Source organism: Echinops telfairi, unplaced genomic scaffold (assembly GCF_000313985.2).
Source record: "Echinops telfairi isolate 266 unplaced genomic scaffold, ASM31398v2 ScPeMD7_70;HRSCAF=299, whole genome shotgun sequence".
In the NCBI taxonomy this organism is placed as follows: domain Eukaryota; kingdom Metazoa; phylum Chordata; class Mammalia; order Afrosoricida; family Tenrecidae; genus Echinops; species Echinops telfairi.
In genome coordinates, this window is record NW_022103968.1 from 29,142,858 (window position 1) to 29,167,492 (window position 24,635).

Genomic DNA, 24,635 nt, shown 5'->3' on the forward strand with positions numbered 1-24,635 from the left:
TTGCTAGAATTTAGGCTTAAAGGCTTCATCACTCATGTGACTGCTCCATTTAGTTGTTTTTTATTGCTAAGAGCAACAGGAAAGGAGCCAAATAATTGTCTCGAGGAGAGCCTGGCAGAGCGGAGTGGAAGAATTATGAGCGAAGACTCTGGGATAGCCCTTCCCTCTCCAAGCAGGTTCTGTCCTCTAACAGGAAGAAGGAGAGACCAGATAAACCCTAAGAATGATCGGAAGATAGAAAAAGTCAAGATCATTGGGAAAAGTAGAAAGTCCTCAACCCCCTTGACCTTGCTCAAGCTCCCAGAAAGAGTTAGAGCAGAGTGAGCAAGAGTGGATACATGGGAGACGGCATAGATGCCCAGCGCGGCTGGTTGTCCTTACCTGAATTTTTCTGTTCTTGGTGGCTAAGATCCCATTAATTGGGATGAGAAGCACCATCACTCCAACACCTGCAAAGACGGAGGGTCCCAGTTCTCTCCAGAGGAAGTAGATCGATAAAATAATCTGCAGTGGGCAGGACCACAGCAAGTGGATGAAGGTGGCCACGTCCATGAGCTTCTGGCCATCCACAGACATCAGGTTTACTGTCTCTCCGACGGTGTACTGCCTCTTGGCCAGGTTGGAGAGGGTCAGTGCCTAAACATCAAGATTAGAAATGGGTCCCAGTTGCAAAGTCAAGGACATTGGGGTGGGGGTGGGGGGCGAAGGGCGCTCGGGAAGTGAGCACAGAATACATCGGGGGCTCGGAGGCACATGACTTCTCCGAGGGATCGTGCCTTTGGTCTCGCTTCCAACCCGCTCACAGTGGTCTGTCATCCGCGATCACTCTTTCTCCCTCTTCCCACCTTCCCTTATCCTCTTCTCTCCATGCTGTTCTGCTGGCTTGGAAGACTCCCTGGTCACCCTGTAGGTGTCCGTTGAGCTGGCACGTCGGAGAAGCCTGCCTTGACTCAATTCTCTGCATTACATAACGCCCTGCGCTTATCTCCCAATGAGATGGATTACGTTGAATGATGATGGTTGTATTTCTATTTCTCTATCCGATGTGAACCCCGTGATCCCCTGACAGAATCAGAGCATGTGGCAGCGAGGAGACGATCAAATATTGATGCCAAGAAGGAAGGAGAGGAGGTGGTGAGGAAGGAACAGAAGGAGGAAAGAAGAGAGGAGCAGGGAGGGAAGAAAAATGGAAGGGAAAAAAGAGGCTTCTGATGGTGGCCCCATTAGTCAGAGGCAGATACTGGTGTAGGAATCAAAAGCATGCCCAACCAGGACAGAGGTCGTGAAACGGAAGAAGAAAGCTGCCGGACTCACCCTGTGGACCTGTCTATTGTTAGTCATTTGGTGCCAATATCCATCCATCCATCCATCCATCCATCCATCCATCCATCCATCCATCCATCCATCCATAGACGCTCCTGTTTTCCTGTGAGAGCGCTCAGAGGCTGGTATCCACAGACCCATCACTTACAAGGATGCCCTGCCCAAGTGCACTCCACTGTGGGTTCGGGGCAGCCAGAGTCAATGAGAGTGAAGACAGTCGAAGAGGCATGGAAACTTAAAGGATCATCATAAATCTGCAGAACGCCGCGCAACACAGATGCAGCTAGAGGACATCACGTTGTGGGCAATAAGTCAAGCACAGAAGGATAAATGTGTTATGAGACCCTTCGTGTAAAAAGTCAAGCCAAGGTTTGTATAGAAAGAATCACTGTGCAGGTGACCGTGGGGGTGGGGGAGGAGGAGGGAGGAGATTCACTGACACAAGACTAGACATGCATGCACCTGAGGGAAAGGAAAGTCCCTGTACAATTCGGGGTGGGGGGGGGGGCGTCGGCACAAAGGGACCAAGACAACGCAGACACTGGGAGGAAAACAAAAGTGAAAGACACAAACATAAAGCACAGTCACTGCTATAATCCTGCCACGGCACGAACGGTGATCATCCCCATGTGGATACGTTGGTAGACACTCAAGCTTAGCAGGGGGAGGAAGGGGGTGGAAGCAGGGGGTGGAATGGAGCCACAGCCAGCTTTGACTGGGAATATTCCCTCGTATGTTCTTCTGTGTCCTGCAAATATATCCATAAATATAGCGGAACACACAGAGCAAAGTCACACACAAAAACCATTCAGGCATAATCAAACCATTGTAAGGAATGAGTTGCTGGGCCTGCGGACTCATGTCCATTCTTTGGAGGGACATCAAGGTCAATTGGAAAAACATAATCCACAAGGACAGTCTTCTACATCCTATTTTGGTGAGTAGCATCGGGGAGGGGGTCTTAAAAGCTTGTGAGTGGCCACCTAAGGAGAAAGAAAGTATTGGCGTCTCCCCATCAGAAGCAAAGAGGAGTGAAGACCATTGAAGAACCATGGGAACAATTCATCTAAAGACACTGGACCATAGGAGCTCCAGCCACCACCGCCTCGAAGCTCGAAGGACTAGACTAGAGCGTGCCCATCTACCACTGCCTCGCCACTCTGAAAGGGGGCCCTTGACAGAATGGGAGAAAATGAGGAACAACACTCATTAACGATAAAAGACCAGTCTTACTGCTTGGCTAGAGTCTGATGGAATCCCTGAGACTATGCCCCTCAGTTAACCTTTAACTCTTAATCACTTTATTGGAGGGCTCTTATAAATCGTATGACCATCCATCATTCAATTGTATTACGCTCATTTGTACTTATGTTGCCATCAACATTCCCAAACCATTTTCTTTCTACTTGAGCCCTTGGTATCAGCTCCTCTTTTTCCCCCTCCCTCCCCCACCTCCCACCCTCTTGAATCCTTGATCAATTATATATCATTATTGTTGTTTCGTGTCTTACACTGTCCGTTGTCTCCCTTCACCCACATTTCTGTTATTTGTGCCCTGGGGGGCAGGGCTATATATTCAACCTTGTGAAGGTTCCCCCTTTCTCACGATATCGCTACTCCCACTACTTTTCCTGAGGGTTTTATCTTTCCTGAGTCCCATGTGACCAGAGCTCTTATCTGTACCAATGTGTGTACTCTGGTCTAGCAGGATTTGGAAAGTAGAACTGGGTCATGGTAGTGGTTGGGGGGTTGGGAGGGGTAAGCATTCAGGAACTGGAGGAATGATGTGTGTGTTGCCAGTGCTATACTGCACCCTGATTGAATCATCCCTTCCTGTAACCCTTCTGGTGGTGGGGGAGGAGGGTGTCCAATTATCTACAGATGGGCTTTGGGTCTCCACTCCAACCCCTCTTTCACATCGATATAATTGATTGTTTGGGATCTTTTGATGCCTTTTTTTTACCCTTATCTCTTTAAGCCACTCCCAAGGTCTAACTTTCAGCCAAAGGATAGATAGGCCTGAGAGGTGAACACCACGGGGTGGGGGTGGGGGGGTACTTGGAGGAGAACCAGTCATCCAAGAACAAAGGTCGATGTTTCCGCAGGGATAAAGTTCAGAGGGTAGGAAAGAAATGGTCAACACGGGGAGGAAGTGGGATAAGTGCTGCCGCATTGTGAGGATTGCAATCAATGTCGCAGATTTAAATGTGTAGATTTGTCAAATGGAAAACCAATAGGTGCTGCAGGTTTTCTCCCAAATCAGAAGAGGGAAACAAATTAAATATATAGTGGGGATATAACAGAATTGAAAGCAGAAACTCAAACAGATATGTGTATACCAATGACCATGTAGCATTATTTGCAACAGATCCCAAATGAAAACAACTCAAGCATCTATCAATAGAAACAAATTTTTTGAAATATGGCATACAACAAACCTAAGGACAAAGGAACAACAAGAGTTCTAAAGTTGATGTCGAGGAGGGTGTAGAACGCCTGGTGGGGTTTGATCAAGTGCAGTGTAGCCAAGAGGAATTACTGAGAAGCGAATGAAGGTCGAACATGATAGTGGGACAGGAGGAAAGTAAAAAGAAATAGAGGAAAGAACTAAGAGGCAAAAGACATTTATAGAGGTATAAACATAGGCATGTACATATGTAACTATATTAATACATAATGATAAGGCTATAGGTCCTTGTACATATATTTATAGGTTAAGCATTAAGGTAGCAGATGGACATTGGGTCTCTACTCAAGTCCTCCCTCAACACAAAAATACTTTGTTCTAATAACCTGGCATTCTGTGATGCTCACCTTCCTGACATGATTACTGAAGACAAAAAGTGTGCATAAGCTAATGTGGTGAAGAAGCTGATGGTGCCTGGCTATTACAAGATACAGTGTCTGGGGCCTTAAAGGCCTTAAGTTAAACAAGCTGCCATCAATCAGGGAAGCAACAAAACCCACATAGAAGAAACACACCAACCTGTGTGATCACGAGGTGTCAATGGGATCAGGTATTAGACATCAGAAGACCCAAAACAACAACCATTTCGATATGAACAAGGGAGAGTGGTCAGAATGGAGACCCAAAGTCCATCTGCAGACAATTGGACATCCCCTCACAGAAGGGTCACAAGAAAGGAACGAGCCAGCCAGAGTGCAGTATAGCACCGATGAAATACACAACATTACTCTAGTTCTTTAATTCACCCCACCCCAACCCTGCCAAATATCATGACCCCAGTTCTATCTTAAAAATCTGGCTAGACTAGAGCATGTACACTGGTACAGATAAAAGCTCTCAACACACAGAATCTAGGACAGATGAGCCCCTCAGGACCAATAATGAGAGTAGTGATACCATGAGGACAGGGTGAAGGTGGGGAGAGATGGGGGAGAAAGGGGGAACAGTCGCAATGGTCGACATACAACCCCTCCGCGCCTGCCTCACCCCACTGCTCCCGTTGGGGACGAACAACAGGAATGTGGGTGAAGGGAGACAGCAGACGATGTAAAATATGAAATATAAATAATTTATAAATCATCAAGGGTTCACGAGGGTGGGAGGTGGGGGAGGAAAGGGAAAAAAGAGGAGCTGATACCAAGGGCTCAAGTAGAAAGAAAATGTTTTAGAAATGAAGATGGCAACATATGTACAGTTGTGCTTGATACAATTGATGTGTGGATTGTTATCAGAGCTGTAAGATCCCCCAATAAGATGATTTATTTTTTAATCATTTTATTGGGGTTCATACAATACATAGAACAATTGTGTAAAGCACACCTATACATTTGTTGCCCTCGTCATTCCCAAAATTCGCTTTCCTCTTGAGTTCCGGGGGGAAAAAAAGATTTATTAAAATTTAAGAAAAATAAAACAAATGAAGCCAAGTGTTAACAGATCAATCTATATGAAGAGTATACTAGAGTGGTTATTACTATTCTTGCAACATTTCTGTAAATGTATTAAACAAAGGCATTGGCAGGAAGCCCTCATGAAACAGTAAGGGGAAAGCAAGAAGGAAAAAAGAAGGATGTGTTAGAGTGAAGATGTGTCCAATTATCTTAGAGGCATGGATAAACTTGCAAGTCCACGGAACTCAGCGAGTGAATATACTCGTACTGACAGATCTAAAAGAAGGCAGGCAGAAGAGGAGCTGGTAAGCCAGCAGTCAGGACACAAATGCTGTCCTGGGGAAACGGAGCCCCGCCTCTCCGAGCATGCTCAGAGCCACTGGCCAGACCGTATTCCTACCAACATGGATGCACCAAGCTGCCTTCAAGTGCTGACCTTTGACCATCTTTTCCTCGCTGACTTGATACTCTTTCCCAAGGTATTCCCATCTTGTGGAGAAAGGTAGGGAAAGGATGGGAGGGGCCTTCAAGGCTGGTCAGTAGGGCGGGAGAGCTGGCCAGCTCGCCAGCTTTTCTCAGGAGTTCAGCCCCACCCCCCATCCCCACGCCATGTCTCTGAAAACACTTTTTACCTTTTCATTTCCAAAGCAACATCTTTTAACAAAAACAACTGACCCAAAGCAAAGACTCATCCATTGTCATTATACTTGATAGCATTACAATCATTATCATGACATCATATCAGTACAATGATTTCCCCTCAATCTTGGCATACTTCAAGGAGCTGTCTCCTTGGTGATACCTGGTGTGTTTTGCTTACCTTCTTGTACACAGAAGCCATGACCGTTGTCCGTACAGTCATGCCCAACATGAAGCATAACTGAAAATAGCTCTGAAGGCACACGGACTGGAGGAGAGCCACGGCGAAGAAGAGGATGGAGTAGATATAACCGGTCCACATGTACGCGTCCTGATCATTTGCAAAGGAGATGAGTATTCTGCCGGAGCAAAATCAAGCAAGTGATGCTCGAGAGGCCTCTGAGGGCTCCTCCCCTTCTTGTGTGCAGCTAGGTCATCTTCCCTGCCTGTGCCCATGTAACCTGTGGCATCAATGTGGCCAACTCTCTTTGGGAAATCTGAGCTCCTCACTCTTGCCTTGCTGTACCTGCCTGGGACAGTATGCTTGGTTCCCTGGCGTTTGCTTGGAGGGGAGTGGCAAGAGCACAGCGTGATGACTCGCGGCCATGAGAAGAAGGAAGTGCTCCCAGTGACTGCCACTACAGTGCTGTGGCCCCTCACTTTGGTATATGAACTCTATGGGTGGGTGTGGGGGACCAGCCAATTGGTTTGTGGATAACAAAAGCCTGAAAAGGAATTAAGATGTGTTTTCATAAGTTGGAAGGACTTCCTCCCGGTGGTCCATCCCATTGCCGCCAAAGGATTCCTAAGTCTTATCAAGATTAACCTGAACTTCCATGGACTTTGGGGGGCGTGGGGGGGCGATAAGGTTCCAGATACTATGTTCAAAGGCTCTACTGGGATATGCTGCCCTACCTCTTGGACATAGCTCAGTCTATCGAAATGTCATGTCCCAGTAACGAGCTCCCAACAAAATCTCTGAGTTTCTAGGAGGGCAGGAAAGAGACGAGAGAAGCCAAAGTCTAACATCATCTTAAATCTTTAAAACTGCCTTGCGCGTTTCACAATGACAATGCTGTAAGGCGGAGGAAAACCATGAGCATCTTCGAATGGAAATTGGAAAAGTAGCTCCTGTCTGCATCCACAAAGATCAAAAAAAGGAGTGGGGTGGGGCAAGCAGGAGGGGGAGGAGAGGGGAGAGGGAGGACCCAGAAGACCTGGTGACTCACTTCAGCAGCTGAGGATTCAGAAATGCAAGGATGTCATACATTAGCTTCAATAGAAACGATTTCAGGAGTTCCAGGTAGAAGGTTTTGAAGAGGCTCTTGATCAACCAGGACTTGGGAAAATCTTTGGTGCCCCCAGACTCCTCTTTTTTTTTCTTTTTAGTTTCTTCCTAGAGATAAAACCAAACAACACAACACACAGAGTTCCGTAGCGTGAGACTCCTCCTGCAGGATACGGTTTCAGAGCGGTGAGCCTCTGGACCCCCTCGCTCCCGTGGTCCGGCGTTTGCTCTCTTTAACACTGCCCAGCTGCCAGTTCACTCTTAGAGGTGCCACCGCCAGTCTCCTCTCTCCTAACGGACCCTTGGGATCGATTTTGGATTAGACAACTCAACTGGCGAGACTGGCACACAAAAGCGAAGAGTAGACTCCGTAGCTCGGGAAAAAGAGGAGACTTTCTACACTCGTAAAGGTAGTCTTGAAACCCTATAGGAGCAATTCTACCCATCCTGTAGGGTCTCTGTGAGTCAGAGTCAACTCAAGGGCCATGGATTTGGGGTTGTTTAGACTGAGTAGGCAGCTGAGGGCAGTCTTGCGAGTGACAGGCACGGCCGTGGTGACGTCAATGTTAGATGCTCACCCCTTGAAAACTCACGGCTGTCAAGTGGGTTCAGACTCACAGAGACCCTAGGATAGAGCAGAACTGGCCCATGTCATTTTCCAGGCGGCCATCCTTCTGGAAGCAGACTGCCCGTCTTTTTCCCGTGGAGCCATCGGCAGGTTAGAGTCTGAGTGCTTAATTACTGTGCCACTAGGTCTCGTGTGCAAAGCAACCTTTTGGCTGTGGTTGTTTTCCTGCTTGTGACTGTTGAGGGAGCTTTTCCACTCACTCGTCTTCCTCTATTTTGACCTCATTACACGCTCCAGAGTCCCATCAGGGCCCCACATTTTAGCTCCTGAGTGACCCCTCTTTGCCATTTCTCCACTAGTGTCCAGTCTGGACTTTAATCTGTCTTTCTCACCTGGAAGACTGCCCCAGCCCAACCGCCTCTCACCTGCACCTCACCTCACACTCATCCATTTTCTAGACAGCCGTCTAAGCACGTGCTTTTGCTTATTGTTCTCGGTGAGCGATTTTATTAGTCATTGTTAGTGCCCTAGATTTCTGATATCTGGGCCACTTATTGATGTCTGTCTTTTCTTTTTTTAGTTTAGGAGTCTTTAACAAATATAATCAGATCACAATACTCCTCTGCCCTAAACCTTCCACTCTCTCTCCATCAGATTTAAAGTCCAGCCTCCTCACCGCTGTGGACCATACCCGTCTACGCACCATAGCTCCTGCCTACCTTGCTCATCTTATCCGGTCTCATGCCGCACTCCCCCTCTCTCCCGAGGCTCCCGGGCCTCCTTCCAATTGTCTGAAAGAACCGACTTGGTTCCCTGCTCAGCCTCACCCTCCTGTACCCCTGATGAGAAGACGCTCCCTCTGACTGTCCTACTGGCGGACTTTCCTCACATTGGGGTCAAATGCCGCCTCTGCTGAGAAGTCCCCCCGATGACCCTATTAAACATTTCACGCCACTAACACTGCATTTATTTTCTGAGTAGCATGTATCTACCTAGAGCTCTCCTAGCGATCGTCATGAGAGTAACACAGGTCAGGTTTATTGTGCATTTTCTGGCTCTCTAAGGTTGACGATCCTTCCAATCTTGTTCCTGGGACCCAGTGTCCAGAAGGGTCTCTGGTCCACATGGTGATCAAAACATCATTTTGAGAGGATAAACAATTTAGGAGCTAACGCTAAATCCCACCAAGGGGCAGACTCTGCAGAACGATTGGCATACATTCTCCTATGGTACATGCTAAGGTGCTATGTATCCTTTTCATGGAAAAATAAATAAGTAAAGTGTTATGGGAAATGTCCAATGCACCCACAAGGAGAAAGACAAGCACAATCTACTCCCTTCCCTTCCGTCCATGACTAAGGTACTACGAAGACTGTGATGGTCAATGCCGGGACAAGTCTGGAGTGCTGTAAAAACGGAAAGACACCACCTCCGATGACACTGAGCCAAAGCAGCACAATCACACAGGGGCTTAAGGGACAGTTACCAGGACGAGGACATCTTGGCTTTGACTCTGGTGCTTGTTCAAGCCATGCAGCTTGGCTTCTGGCTTCTTCTGGGAGAACTTCTGCCTCCGTCGCTGGAATGCCTCCCTGGCCTTCCGCAGGTTGCCCATGGAGCACGCTTCAAACTTGCTGACTAGGACCTTGGCTTTAATACTATCGTCGACATCCCAGACATCGTCAAGTGTCAGAGGTTCCTTGTAGCCTTTCAGAATGACGCTGGAACAAAAGTGATCCACAAGCTGGGACCCTCCAGCCTGGACCAGAGAGCTGGCTCTTCCCCATCTCTACGTAAACATGTCTGGGTCCTAATCTGGGGTGAAGGGACAAGGGATGGGATTTCTCACTTCCTCCAGCCCCCACCCCCTGCCCCTTTAAATTTGAGAAAGGATTAGGGAGAGGAGAAAAGGAAGTGAGGAGAGGTGACCAAGGTGGAAAAGACCAGAAGGGAAGGAGAAGGGACAAGACCAAATTAAGGGTCAAAAGATCACCACACCCTCTCCTCCTGCCTTTTCCTCCTCTCACGCTGGCTGCCTCTCTGCCGCTCAGGCATCTGTGGGAAGTGCTCCTATGATGGGCTTAAGAAGTGGAGTAGACCTGGTGTCTGCCTGCACACTGTCTCTCCAGATCAGGGAAACATAAGTTGCACGATTATTTTAATGAATTTCTAACTGGATTTTAGCCTTGCTAATATGAATGCAGGCACTCAACCACCTTGCCTGTCCCCGGGTCATCCCCTTTCCCAGCCTACTGCCTCCTTTCTTTACTTCTGTGGAACCCCAGACTGCCAAGTGTAAATCCCTCTTCATCCCCTCTTCAGCATCCCACCTGTCCAACGCAGGGGCTAAGCTAAGTTGACCTCTAGTGTTCTGTGATGCGAACTAAGTGGAGGAGAAATTGAGGCCACAGGAGGATTTGTTTGGTTGGTTTTTGAAAATGATGCTTTTCATCATTTACAGAAGCGTGAGGTGGGGCAGGGTCTAGACAACCTAGCCATTTCCTACCTGTCATACCAACTAAAGGAAATACTACTCAGAAATGAAGCCGTGGTTGATGGATTCTGCAAGACACACAAAAAATTAGAAAGTAAATCAATTGGAAATGGAAACGCTGTGGGACTCTAAAAATCAGAGACTGGTTGGGCTAGATAGGAGGTGGTAGAAGCTAGCTATGATGTTGAAGTCGGTTGGTCAACAGACATTTAATTGGGAGCTATCAGGTCAGCCAACCAAAGCCAAAACCAAACCCAAACCCGAGCAACTGTCAACTCAATGTGACTCGGGGCGACCCCATGTGTTGCTCAGGTCACTAGTGGAATGATAATATGATTTGCTGGCATAGATGTATGAATCAATTGGTCCTGTTGAAGATGGGTAGGTCAATGGCAAAGTTGTTATATTTACCCTCCTATTTCCTATTAAGTAATCTGTGCCACCTGATGCCAGGCTCCGTGAGACCGAGGCATTTCAAAGTGTGAGTTGTCCAGAGACCACTGAATTAAGTATGATACTAGGCGAGCATATTTAAGGCCTCACATTTGATGAGGTGTTTTCTGAGAACGATGAAAGGATCAAGACCAGGAACTGGAATGCGTACGAGATGAAGAACAGGCAGGAGTAGGTCAGGTTAGAATCGTCCTAAGGAAGAAAAGAATACAGAGAGCAAATGAGTCTTTTACTCAAGTTAAATCTCTCTCTCTCTACGTTTAGCAATGTGTGGGTATGTGTGAGTGTGTTGTTGTTGTGAAGTGCTGTGGAGTCAGTTCTGACTGATAGCCGATCCTAAATGCAACAGCATGAAACACTACCCGGTCCTGCACCACCCTCACAATTGTTCCCTTTGAGCGGCTCCTTGCAGCCTCGGGGCCAGTCAGCCTCACTGAAGGGCTTTCTCTCCTTCACTAACCCTCCACTTCACGAAGCATGTCTTTTTCTAGGGGCTAGTCTCTCTGGATGGCACCTCCTCCGAAGGGTGAGTCTGTGAGACCATGTCCTGCCTTTTTAGCTTCCAAGGAGCATTCTGGCCGTACTTATTCCAACACGCCTGCGTTTGTTCTTCTGATATAATAAAGCTAAAGTCAGAGCAAATCCCCTCAAAGCAGGTCCACCCTCAAGCCCACCCTACGTCATGCCACTTGCTCCAATTCAGCAGTTGCCCAGCACTACCGCTTGATGTCACTCTCTCGTTGGTTCTTACCCGTAAGAGTGCCCGGATGAGAGTTTGAAGTTGGAAAGTGCCACCGAGAAGCGAAAGAATCCAGAAGATGGTCAGGAACCAGGAGTTCTTTTGTAGACACCATCGCCTACTGTGCTGGATCAGCAAAACCAGGAGCTGGAGAAACATGCACATCAAGCTCTGAAGACCGGGGTCACTAACCAATACAGAGGGTGATAAGGCTGTTGGAGATCAGACAAAGCGAAATGGGCTGGGGCAGGGGCTGGGAGAGGACCCTCTGGGAACTACTAGGGGCTTCAAAAAGTTCGTGGAGAAATGGAATCGAGAGAGGATAGAATTTGTCCACAAACATTTTAAAACCCTCTCATACTCTGACCAGGCAGAGAACACACAGATGTCGAATTGCAGGTTTCCTCCCTGATACCATCGATGGCCCCTTTCAGTGGCCCCATGCTCCTCTGGGACCTTGGAGGATCACCGTCTGCATTCTCATGGAATTAGCTTGGGAGCCAGAATGAAAGCCTTTTGAAGACCCCAGGAAATGAGTTTCGGGCACTCTCCTTGTTGAGTAGAAGAGGCAGATTCTGATGGACAGGTGCCCTGGCTTTAAAACAGTACCAGACTTGTTGCTGTGTCATTAGCCATCAAGGAAGCTCTGATTCATTTGACCCCACATGGGCAGGGTTTCTCAAGACCGTGGCCGCTTAGAAGAAGACCCCAGATCTGTCCACCGAGGCATCCCAGAGTTTGAACTGCCAACTTTTTTTAAATTAAAAGATCATTTTATTGGGGACTCTTTAGCTCTTACAACAATCCACACATCCATTATATCAAGTATACTTGTACATATGTTGCCATCATTACTTTCTAAACATTCACTTTCTGTTTGAGCCCTTGGTATCAATTCCTCTTTTTCCCCTCCCTTGCTGAACTACCAACCTTTTCTCATTTCCAACTAAGCAATTCAAATTAAAATTTTGCCTCGGATGATCTCTCTTAGATACAGTTAATGAAAAGCCTCAGTAGTGCACTGAAAAGACCAATGCTGTGGTTTGCCTATGTTCCTAGCATAAGTGACCCACTGCCATCAGTCCTTTCTGACTCCTCGTGAGGCTACAGGGCAGAGCAGAACTGCCCCTGTGGTTTTCCAAGGCTGTAGCTCTTCACGGGAGCAGAAAGCCTTGTTTTTCTCTAGAGGAGCAGCTGGTAGGCTCGAACTGTTAACCTTGCGGTTAGCAGGCTAATATATAAGCTTCTACACCAACAGGGCATTTTGTGCTCTTGTGCCTGGCATCTCTATAAGTTGGAACGGACGCGAGGGCACCTGAACCAGCATCTATCAACTCTCCCACCAGGGCAGATTTCAGGCTCTAAATGGTGTCACGAAACCCAGCGTTGGGAAGAGATGTGTGAGCTGGCTCCGGAACACACTCCCTCGACCCCTCGTTGCTTGTTCTGCACAGCAATAGCAAATAAAACCTGGTTCCAAGTCAAGGCAGGTAAGGTTCTTCCATGAAGAGGAGAGGGTAGAGCCTGGGTTGAGCACCTGTTACTCAGTCCCAGCTGACTACAGCCCTGTGGGAATGTAGACTCATGGATGCCAGATGTTCTGATTTCTCAAAAATGGTTGGAAATCAAGATTTCGATGTGCTATTTTCTTCTTTTAAAATAAGGGCACTGAATTAAACTTTTGTTTAATAAAACCTTTATAAATAAGAGACCAACCCATTGCCCTGAAATCGATTCTGACTCATGGTGACCCTGTCTAGGGTTTCAGAGGCTGTACGTCTTTATGGGAGCAGAAAGTTTCACCTTTCTCTTGCAGAGTGACTGGTGGGTTTGAACCACTGACATTGTGGTGAACAGTCTAACACTTACCTGACAGGCCCGCCATTGTTCCTACAAATACTGTGCAGGGCCTACATGTCTACAGGAAAGATAGCAGTTTCTGGCACAGGATTTAAAGCAACAATTTTAGACTCCACTGACTAGAAACACCAATTAGAAATCACCATTAAAAATCATATTTATAGTATTTAAAACTTATTTTGCATCAAGAAACCTAGATCTGATCTATGATCCTTATACAGTAAAATACAAGGACATAAGAGATACATCTTATTCTTTAAAACTGATACTTAATCCTAGGGGAAAAGGTTATAAATTAATGTTCAAAAGAGGTTGAAGAGTTATAATTTGTAGGCTTAGCTTCACCCCCTTCTAACCTAGCTTTGTCTTTTCACAGTGCCCTCAAAAGACAGGAAAGACATAAGAGTAGAGCAGAATGAACAATGGGTCAGTTATTGAAAGAGTTTACCTTAACCTCAGCTCTATCACCAACTAATGATAAGCCTAAGGCAAGTCACTTAGCCTTTGCTTCAGGTTCTAAATGGATGATGTAAGACTGTATTAGATGGTTCTTTCGGCTTTTCAAAAATGAATTTGGCCTTAATTTCATGCCCAAAGAGTACTTTTCAGCTGGAAGATTCCAGGTAGAGAGAAGGTAAACAGGCCGAAAGTGGTGAGAGAGGTCTTACCCATGTAGCCAGGTAGAGACTTGGATTGGTGTATCTTATGGCAGGGACTGTGGCTTGTCCAGAATCTTCTGTGAGTACAAAGGCCAGCTCTATGGCTGCTAGAATTAGAAGAAATCCAACAAGCACCTGAGAAGGGGAGGAAAAAAACACTATTAGAACCATAAGTACCATCAATGAAAAATTAGGGACAAACTTGAGTGCCCTAAGACAGTACATAATGAAAAAAAATTCACACTTCATACGCTAAGCAGAAGACTGGGACTTTCTAAAAACACAACATTATGTACATCAAAAGGTTTCATTAAAAGAGTCAAAAGAAAACCCAAAGATTTGGGGGGAAATAGTTAACATTAATGTATCGGATCTAGAGCTAATTTCAAAAATCGATAGAAAATGACAACATCTTAATAAGAAAAACACAAGTAACTCAATCAAAAAGTGGGCACAAGACATGACTAGACAATTTGTTAAAGATGACATCCAGGCAACCAACAATCCTATGAAGAAATGCTCACGTTCACTAGCTATAAGAGAAATGCAACTTCAAGTGATGATGAGACACCATCTCACACCAACACTCATAGCAATGAAAAAAAACGGCAAATAATAAATGCTGAAGATGATGTGGAGACATCAGAATGCTCATACATTGCTGGTGGGGTTGAAGAATTGTACATCACTAGGGAAAACAGTAGGGCGTGTCCTTAAACAAATGCAAATAGGAATACGTTACGATCCTGCCATCTCCCTACTTGGTATATACCCGAAAGAAATAAAGAAGAGAGCACAAACAGATATAGGCACATCCATGTGTATCGCAGCACTTTCCGTAACAGCAAAAAGATGGAAACAATAAAAAACCCCGTCTGTGGAGCAATGGATACATAAAGTCTGGTACATACACACAATGGGATACTCGGTGTCCCCAGAACAAGGGTGAAAGCAAGAAACACCGCCTGACCTGGACGGACCTGGAACCCATTATACTGAGTGAAGTTAGTCCCTCCCCAAAGGACAGCTATTGTATGGGTACACTAATTAAATCTTAGAGACGAATTCCCAAATAGGTAGAAAGTCTCCCTATGGCCATGAACCATCCATCCCCTGCCTTATGTGAGCTTTATAAGAGCCACCTCAAAGAGGAGGCCTCACCTTGGCTGGGTGAACTCCATCAAGAAGGAGGGAAAGGGAGAAGAACATTCGCTTGATGCTGGGCAACACTGAGACAAGTCAACCGTCCCTCCACGGGAAGGAGAGGAGAACCTTACTGGAAAACCAAGTGAAGACCAGGGGAGGGGAGCGTCTACTTTCCAGAGAAGGCACTGATGTTCCTGTTGGTGGGTATGGTGGGAAAATGGGGGAGGGGGGCAACCTCACGTCTGAAAGGGATGCTAAAACAATAATTGTAGGGAACCTAAGGGGAGACTAAGCCCCATTCTATGTCCTGAGTAGACACTACAAATAGGTTTCTACCCAACCCTGGGGGAACCACACCACGGACTAAGCACTATGACAACTTTAGACACTGGCCTTACAAGCAACACAACATCTCCCGCTAAGGGCCACACCAGGAGCACTCAACCTGGAAGCCCAACTGAATGAACTGGGCCCTATCTCAAATCTGTACCTGATGGGAGAGGAAGCAAAGGATGGTCACCCCAAGTGTGCAAATGGTAGTCATTGGACCTTGGGTGGGACCCCTGGCTTAGTGGGTGTCCAATGAAAGGGGACCCAGACCACCATAGGCTCAGTACTCCAAATCAAAGCGGTAAGGAGAAACCACCTCACACTGACAATGACAGCCCACTTCAAAAACAACAACAAAAATCTCCCCAGAGACCAGAGGGTATGGAGAGAGTGAAACCCTCCTACACGACATGCAATCACTGTAGAAAGTCATGTGACGCTACTTCAAACAACCGGGAAGAGAAATTCCCTACCATCCAGTCATCTTCCTAAGTAAGCAAGAGCCATAGCACCTGCAGACAAAGGCACACCTGTGTTCATTTCAGCACTGTTCACAACAGCAAGAAAATCGAAACAACCCAAATGGGCATCAGTAGAAGATCGGATAGAGAAACCTTGGTACACACACACATGACGGAACACTAGGCACCGCAAAAAACAAACAAAAACTAAAACCACAAAGCACCCCCTGGCCTGAATGGACATGGAAATCTTTACAATGAGTGATATCAGCCAATCACGAGTAGACAAATACTGCATGAGACCTCTACTATAAGGTGGGGGTGGGGAAACAACACATGACAAAGACCTTCAAGGCAAAGTCTTTGGAGGTTGTCCAGGGGGCAGAGTACCCAGACTAACACACTTGCCTACAGTTCAGGACAGGTAAGGAAAAAAATCGAGTGGGAAGCAGCAGAGAGTGAATGCATGCAATGGCTATACAAGCTCCTCCGGAGTTAATTAGGGCCGGCAGTTAAGGGGCTCCTCTCCTCGTTCTCCTGCCCATTCGTCTCTCTACTCAGGCAAGTCACTGTACCCACGGATCCTTCTCTCCTTCACAGGGAGATCTTCTGGACTTAATGAAAGACCAATGGATACGGAAAACAGAACCGATGTGATGCGGCCTGGTTCAAAGGTCACACATGGTGCAGAGTTCACGTTGTATGATTCATTGTCACCCCATGTCAGTGCCAACGGAATTGCCCTCTCCTGAGTCATTAGGTCTGTGGCAGGGCAAGTTTTTCAAGGTTGGCTTTTCAAAGGCTGAAAAGACCGTTTGACCGATCAGCTCCTTTTTTTCACTGGAAGCCAACATCCACAGAGAGTCACTTTCCTCCGTGCAAGCAACCCCGGTGACATGGTGGTTTGGTAGTAGGCTGCTCTCTGAAAGGTCAGCAGTTCAAACCCACCAGGCTCTGAGGGAGAAAGACAGGGCTGTCTGCTCCCATAAAGAGCGACGGTCTCAGAGTCTCCCAGGGGCGGTTTGACCCTGTCCGACGGGGTCGCTATGAGTTGGCATTGACTCAATGGCAGTGAGTGTGACTCTTATTGCAGCTTCCAGGATGGGTTACAACTCAATGCAAACAAGGCCAAAATCCTCACAAATGGACCGTAATCATGGTCAACAGAGAAAAGACTGCCATTGCCAGCCTTTCGTCTTGCTTGGATCCAAACACCAATGCTCATGGACACAGCGGTCAAGAGATCATGCGACGCATCACACTGGGGAAAACGTCTGCACAAGACCTCCTCAAGGAGTTGGAAAGCAAGGATATTACTTTAAGGGCAAAGGTGGGCTGGATCCAAGCCACGGAATTTTCAATCCTCTCCGAGCTATGGTATTTCAATGGCCTCCCCAGCACGTGAAAGTGGGACACTGAATAAGGAAGACCTAACAAGCATGGACTGCCGAAAGAAACAGTTGCCTGGGAAGGAGTACACCCAGAATGCTCCCTCATGGCAAGGATAGTGAGACGTCACCTCACATACGTTGGACTTATCAGGAGAAACTGGTCCCTGGAGAAGGACATCGTGTTTGGGAAAGTAGAGGGCCAGTGAAAACAGAGGAAGACTTTGGACAAGATGATGGACACAGGGGCTGCACTGATGGGCTCAAACGTAAGAACAATTGCCAGGAGGGCTCAGGACCAGGCAGTGTTTTCCTCTCTTGTAATAAGGCTGCTATCAGTCAGAACCAACCCAATGGCATGGGTGCTAGTCTGGGGACTTTAGAGAAACAAATCCACAGAAACTCATATGTATAAAAGAGTTTTATGTAAAGGTTAAGGGCACATCAAGAAAACATCCCAACCCAGTGCTGCCCAAGCCCACAAGTCCAACATTAACTCATATGTCCAACACTAATCCACACAGTCCTCCTCCATCTCACAAAACAGATGCAATGATGCCGACTGCAGGAGGAAAGCCGGATCAGTGAGTGTGTAAGCATCTCAGTGCTGGCAGGGTCTCCACACAGCTGCCCCAGCACCCAGGGCTGCATCTGAGTAGGTCCATGTGGCTTCTCCTCAGGTATGTCTCACAGGAAATGAGCCTTACCAGCTAAAGCAGGGAACTGGCTAAGGCAGCTGCACCCTGGTCGGACCATCAGAAAGCAAGGGACCTGAGAACTCACTGAGCCATTTATCCCTCCGCCCTTCAGTTAACCCCGCATGTGTTTGTTGACCAGGTTGGCACAATAAACTAACTACCTCAACATTTAACCACATTCTTCTGCTGAGGAGCTCTGGTGGGATCATGAGGTTGGTGGTTAGACTCTACCAGCTGCTGCATGTTAGAAAGATGAGGGGTCATTTCCATACAGATTGACAGTCTCCAACGTCTTGGGGAGCAGTCTGAGAGGGTGGTTGTGTGTTGGGTCCACTGAACGGCAGTGGGTTGGGTTGGGTTTTGGTGTTCTGATGCAAAAAGAAAAGTGGCCCCGAGAAAGCGGGTAGAGGGACACTTAGAGCATTCTTCTCCCAGAGACAGCAGCGACTGGGAAAGAGTTCCAGACATAGAGAAGAACACTTTAAAGACTAAGAAAACCCCTCTGTGGTGCACCCAACATTAGAGGTAGGAAATGGTGAGATTACCATACCTGCTTTGCAAGGTAGAGTTTGGTTACAGAAGATTTCTTGGTCCTGGATTTATATATGTGAAGAAGCTGCCATGGGGCCAGTAGCCAAAGGAAGCCCAGGGGGATCCACACCAACACTGTTTGCTCAAAGCAAAGGGGCAGGTCAGCCTCCGGACTATCCAGGTACGAGGCATTCTGGGGGATTGAAAATAAAGGAATATTGGAAACATGCACTTTAAAAGCAAAAACAGGCAAACAACAAAGACCATCCCCCAACATCCTCCAACTGCTATGGGACAAGTTTACCTCCGATCCATATCCACCTCTAGTTCTACTCCCTCAGCGATCTTATTATCCGAATCCCCTCCCTGATTGCGGTGGGCGGCTTTTCTAGTCAATCTAAGCTGGAAAAACCTGATTCCCGGACTTGACTCCGGAGTTTTCTGTGAGCCTGAGTACATTTCACCACTGCATTTGCCAAGCGGTCAGGAGCTGATGAACCATTCCTCAGTCCAAAGGGAGGAAGGGTTGTCTGTACTGGTCGACCTCACCAGCCCCCGTTCAAATATGTCGGCTCCAGATAGACTGAAGACTTGGCACACTATGAAATGTAGTCTCTTACAGCCAGGGGGCAGATTACCCAACAAGCAGGATAAATACGGCCTTGGTTGTGCTTACTTATTAATCTGTGGTAAATTTCTGCGTACTCTGACCCAAGCAGGGATTGCAACTTTGAAAAGAGGCTTTGATTCTGTAGAAAGGTGGTGTGGGATTGACTGGGAGAGAGAGAGAGAGGCCACCTCCACTTCGCAGAATCTTTGATGTGGTCCCAAACTGAAATTGCTCACTTCAGATTAGTACATAAGCAGAAGAAAGCCTGGATCTACCTTACTCAGAGGGTTACCCCTTCCTGCCCCTTGCCCTGGGACAGTTATATGTAAACCCTAAGGAGGCCTCACCAGCTTGGGTGCAAGCGCAGCAACAACACTGGTGGACAGAGACAGACTGTCTCCGGCTCTTGTCATTTTGCAATCAATGGAAGGGTCTTGTGGGCTGGGGTAGGGGACACCAGCTCTTACATCTAAACCATGCGAGAGTACATTTTTTTCTTCCTATAAATAATTTTTGAAGGGTTCTGTTTGTTCTTGATTATTTTTAAAATGTGATCATGTTTTAGGCGAAAGCGGATGCGGTAAATCCACTCATCGAGCTTCTCTGACACTCCCTGCTGTCACATTTTGGCTTTGGGTAAATATTGACTGTTTGGTCTGGACAGTTGATCATTTAAGGAAGCACATTGCCTAGAGGTGATGTTGTTTATTGTATTAGCCTATGTATTTACCCAGGGCAACAGCAACAAACATTTTTTCCTTGGTATCTTTGCCTTGAGGTCTGTCCCTGCGGTGATCTGGGGTGCTGACTCCAAGAAATCCATTAGACAGAACTCATCGGCTCTAGTTTCTTAGATACGTTGTTCCACTATATTTCCAGCTACTAAGTTATACTACTTTATTAATTTATCATCATACTTTTAAGTACGAGAAGGCTTCAGACACAAATTACTGAATAAAGTTTAAAAGGTCAGAAATATTTTTAAAAGAAGTAGGCATTAAGGGACTTCCGAGGGAAACTGCATATGGACCCATGGTGGCTACTTGGTTTTGCATGGAGCTGCCAGTCATAAGGTCAGAAGTTCGAGTCCACCAGTCACTCTGCAGCCTTTAAAAGATGTAAAGGTTTAGAAACACAAATGGGACAGTTCTTCTCAATCCTCGAGGTCACTATGAGTTTTTATTGAATTACGTAGATGACTGTGGGTTTTTCTTTGGGGTGTGGGAGGCTGTGCGATACATACAGAGACTACACGTTGTAGTGTCCAACAGGGTGATAGAAGAGTGGGAAAGAAAGAAGGGAAATTTAAAGTTACCTATGTGGAAGGTGTGAGGAAGGAGTGTTGAAAATGTAAGACTTCATAAATATTTTGAAGGTCTACATTTTACCTCTTCAAATTATGGCCCAAACACTTCAGACCATATTTTAACCTATAGAAGTCGCTGGATAATTCATGTTAAATGATTCAGAAGTGAGGTTGACTCCAAGCTTCTTAAAAGAAAAAGTCTAGCTTTAAAGCGTTTCTGTGAGCAAGCGGCGAAGCTGTGCCATCTTACAAGACTGGAGCAGATGCTAATTTTAATCAAGGGCTTGGACTCATTTCGAGTTTCAGGACATTTGAATCTGTTTCTTGCCTTTAGCCTATTACCAATAAGTGGATCATGACTCGTGGCAACCCTGTAAGGCTGAGCGGAGCGCCTGTGGGTTTCAGAGGAGGTACCTCTTAGTAGGAGCAGAAAATCGCATCTCTCTCTCACAGAGCAACTGGTGAGCTGAATAGCTGCTCTTGTGGCTTGCAGTCAAACGCATAACCGCTACTCGGTCAGGGCTCCTTACTGATTGCACAGTCATTTCTAGCCCCCTTCTTAAGCTAGCAAATTGGAACTGCCTGCTATTCAGTTCCTAATAAAGGTGAAGTGATACTTGGGAGAACTCGTAGCTCATGTAATTTGCACTGTTCAAATATATCTGGGCTGAAAGGACACCGTGTGAAGTACAACTTGACCTAAGTGCTTCGTAAAACACAAACTAAATAAATCCAGTGTACACTTCCTCTACCTCAGGCTAGCTAACACTACATTAAAAGATCCTGATTTTTGTTCAGTGGCAAGCAGAGTGAAGAGCACTATATGGTATATGTTCTGGATCTCAAGAACTAGAATGATCAGGGGACAACTGGTGCCATATTTTGAACCAGCAGGTCTACCATTTGAGGTACCAAAATATGTGTTGGCCAGTGTTATTTGGCGGAAAGGTGGCGCCGGGGAGCTGCTTCCGTTCCAAGTTCGAAGTGTAACTTAGGATGGCGGTCTCAGGAGTTCCTCTGGTCCTGATTGGTCCCATAGGTCTGGCCTTTTCTGAGAATCTGAGCTTTTTTCTCCCGTTCTAGCTGGGTCTTCTACTACGGGCCTGGTCAGAATGATAGCCATGTCTTCTGGTCTCGGGCTGTAAGAGGCCATGGTGGCTCACAGAGGCTAGTTTCTTCTTTGACCCTTGCTTTTCTGCATTCTCTTGTGTTCCAAGAGAAGCTAACAATGGTAGCTTTTAAGATATCAGATACCATACCCATCTAAGACGTAGAACATTTTCTTTTTTGAATTATATTAGGCAAGTAGACTGATTTGGGCAATGAGATTATGACTCTGAGCTCTTAAAAAGCCAGTAAACCAATCCTGTGAAGTGTCTGGTGAGGTCTAGGAGGCTTCTGTCATTTTTTGGCACAACTGTGTGGACAGAATCTAAAGAAAAGATTGAGGGGCCATGACCAGGGAGTTCTGACAGATAATTCCTCGAGAGCTTTCTCAGTCATCGGGCCAATGAGGCCCTGTCTTCCTATGATAGCTAAGTCCTGCCCATCAGGCTTTGGGGCCCAAGTCCTGCCTGAGATGAGACGTGCTGCTCAGATATTTTGCCATCTCATCCTGGCTCCTCTCAGAGAACAAACCGAAAAAACAACTTCAGGGAGCCATGTGAATCTCTTTCATTGCCCAAATTGCCGTTAGTCTTCAAGGGAAATGAAGCAGATGCATTTCAAAGAAGAGTCTTCTCAAATCTTTTTGTCTCTTGCCCTCAAAAGGACCTTAGTGAGAAAAGAATATCTTTCAAGCAACTAATGAATCGATGGTAGTATTCATCAGAACCTTTTCGAATGCTGTCTTGTTGAAAGTCCACCTTCTGAGGATCCAGACTCCTCTGAGGGAGGTTTCTACAGAGAGAGACATCGGAGACCTGTTGGGCAAGCCACTTTCCAATATTGTGTTGCATCTTTGCCACTGTTCAACGCTGCCCCATTCCTCTTCAACCTCTTCCTCTGCGACCGATCAGCTAGACATGCCCCCGATGAAATCCGTTTTACTGAGAAATGATGGCCACTGACGGACTTCTCTTATTGCTTTACCCCTGGATCTCAGTGTTATCCCTTCAATAGGGGGTTCCACTTGCAGCAGCTGGAGGGCTTGTTCAAACGCAGGTGTGTAGGACCACTTCTGGAGTTTCTGATGCCGTCCATTTGGATGTGCCGGAGACTTTGAATTTCTACGAAGTCTCCAGGTGAGGCTTCCAGACCAAGAAGGACTGTACTATGTACAGAGAACTGCTGTGTCATACTCAGCTTTCTATAATTATTTTGAAGGTGATCTTTTCTTTTACCTTTGATTTCCCCATCTTTTCTGGTTCCATCACTTCATCCCTCTTTGTTCTCCCTCCCCTGCCCAACTAGCTCCTACTTTGTACCCAACCATCCTTGGGATTAGTTGGCTTAAAAGCACCACAGTGTCACCTGCTTTCCCTGCCTGAAACTGGGACACCACCACCCCTTTTCTCCTTGTAGCCATTGCTAAATAAACATAGTTGTTTTCATGACCGCCCTTTCCCTCCTTCCTACCATCCAAGCTATTTCCACCCAGAATTCTTGAAACTATTCTCTGGATGCGTGGTTCTCAACGTTGCGCAGTGGCATCACATAACCACTGCCACCGAGTCTGCTCTGCGTCACCTGTGTTAAGGAGGCTTAGCAGAGCATGGAAGGCATGGCCGGAACCCACCCCTGATTACGTAAATCAGAATCTCTGTTCTAAATTCCAAAACAATGGCTTATCAAACCTTAACCTTCAGAAGCACCCCAAAACACTTACATTATTTTACTAATCACCCCCAAGTGATCCTGATTCCAGGACTTTGCCAACCACACCTTGTGAAACATTGGTCAGTCCCGACTGAAAAACACAAACTCACTGCCATCAAGTCGTTTGGGGCTCAGAGGGACCCCAGAGGTCAGGGTAGAGCGGCCCCTGTGGTTTCCAAGACTGTGACTCTCTGTCTTTCTCCCAGGTCCTTTCTCCTTGTCCACCCCCTAGCCCTTTGTCACTGTTCTTTGGTCTTTCTGCTTCGAGCGTCTCTGCTTTTGATGAAAGCAGGAGACTGCTGTTCGGATTCACCTTCGCAATACACGGCTTTTCCTTCAGTGGTGTCTCTCTGAAAACCAGTTCTGTCCAATTCCAATGGTTCAAAAATGTTCTTAGTACTCATGCTGGCCAACTTTGTATCCTTGTCCTCAATTTCTAGTAGTGGCACATTAAGCCACTAACTGTAAGGTCAGCAGTTCGAAAACACCAGCTGCACTGCAAGAGAAAGATGAGGCTTTCTCTGCACACCCACCAAGAGTTACAGTCTCAGGAAGCCACAGGGGCAATTCTACCCTGTCCTGTAGGGTCACTATGATATGGAATTAACTCGATGGCAGTGATCTGCTTCTTCTTCTTTTTTTTTAAATCATTTAATTGCCAGCTTGATAATTTCTCTGGCGTATATCATGTCAATAGCGTCATCTCTCAACAACATTTGATGGCGGACCCTCATCTCTCTCTCCAACCCACACTCAACACGGATGATCTGGGCGATCTTTTTTCCTATTTTTCTGAGGAAAAAGACAATTTTGCAACCAACAAGTCCTAGAAAAGAATCTGGGATACAATAAATACTTTTTAGAGAGTAACTATATTACCCCTCCCGGGTCAGATGCCATCCCTTAGCCTTACTGAAGAAACCGGTCAACGACAGACAAAGCCGAGCTTTGCACCCAGTGCACCTCTGTTTGTCTGGCTCTCCTTGCTCACTCTCGGCAGCCCCACGACCTATTCTGAGGAGAATCAGCAGGGAAAGGACATGCAAGTTCTCACCCAGAAGGTGGAGTTGCAGAATGCTTCCAGCATGGTTCCTGAAGCCCTTCTGGAAGGATGGTGCTTCCAGAACTGCGCTGTTTCTTGTTCACTCTTATCCTCGGGGAAGGTAGGACGTGAGTAGCAACGTGCCCTCAGCTGGTCAGCTACTCTGATGTTAAATTCAAGTCAGGCTTCCTGACCTTTCATCTCAACCATTTAATTGTTAACCATCAACCCCGCCCCGATGCGTATTTACATTATCCCCTGTGACTGGACACGTGGCGGAGAAGCCTCCGAGACAGGTAAATAACCAGGTCCCAAAAGGGGTGCTGAAAGATGCCAGCCGAGCTCATTGATAAATCGGAATGGAGGAGCCTCCCAATCTCCTGAGGGTCAACCATCTAAGAAGAAACGCATCAGCCCAGGGGTAC

General features: G+C 46.7%; 1 protein-coding gene across 2 annotated transcripts in view; it reads right to left on the minus strand.

Annotated features, from left to right (window-relative positions):
* ABCC2 (ATP binding cassette subfamily C member 2) overlaps positions 1-24,353 on the minus strand; it is a 63,747-nt gene extending 39,394 nt beyond the window's left edge. The window contains exons 1-10 of one of the 2 annotated variants that reach the window (XM_004700999.2): positions 24,223-24,353; positions 18,455-18,628; positions 13,891-14,016; positions 11,375-11,509; positions 10,714-10,815; positions 10,183-10,238; positions 9,163-9,397; positions 7,050-7,216; positions 6,002-6,179; positions 382-636 (exon numbers count right to left, since the gene is read on the minus strand). In XM_004700999.2, the coding sequence (XP_004701056.2) occupies positions 382-636; positions 6,002-6,179; positions 7,050-7,216; positions 9,163-9,397; positions 10,183-10,238; positions 10,714-10,815; positions 11,375-11,509; positions 13,891-14,016; positions 18,455-18,628; positions 24,223-24,255 (1,461 nt within the window). In that variant the 5' untranslated portion in view covers positions 24,256-24,353. Of the gene's footprint in view, positions 1-381; positions 637-6,001; positions 6,180-7,049; positions 7,217-9,162; positions 9,398-10,182; positions 10,239-10,713; positions 10,816-11,374; positions 11,510-13,890; positions 14,017-18,454; positions 18,629-24,222 lie in introns of those variants that run through there. The other variant, XM_045291307.1, reaches the window with a different exon arrangement.
* Between the last annotated feature and the right edge of the window lie 282 nt (positions 24,354-24,635).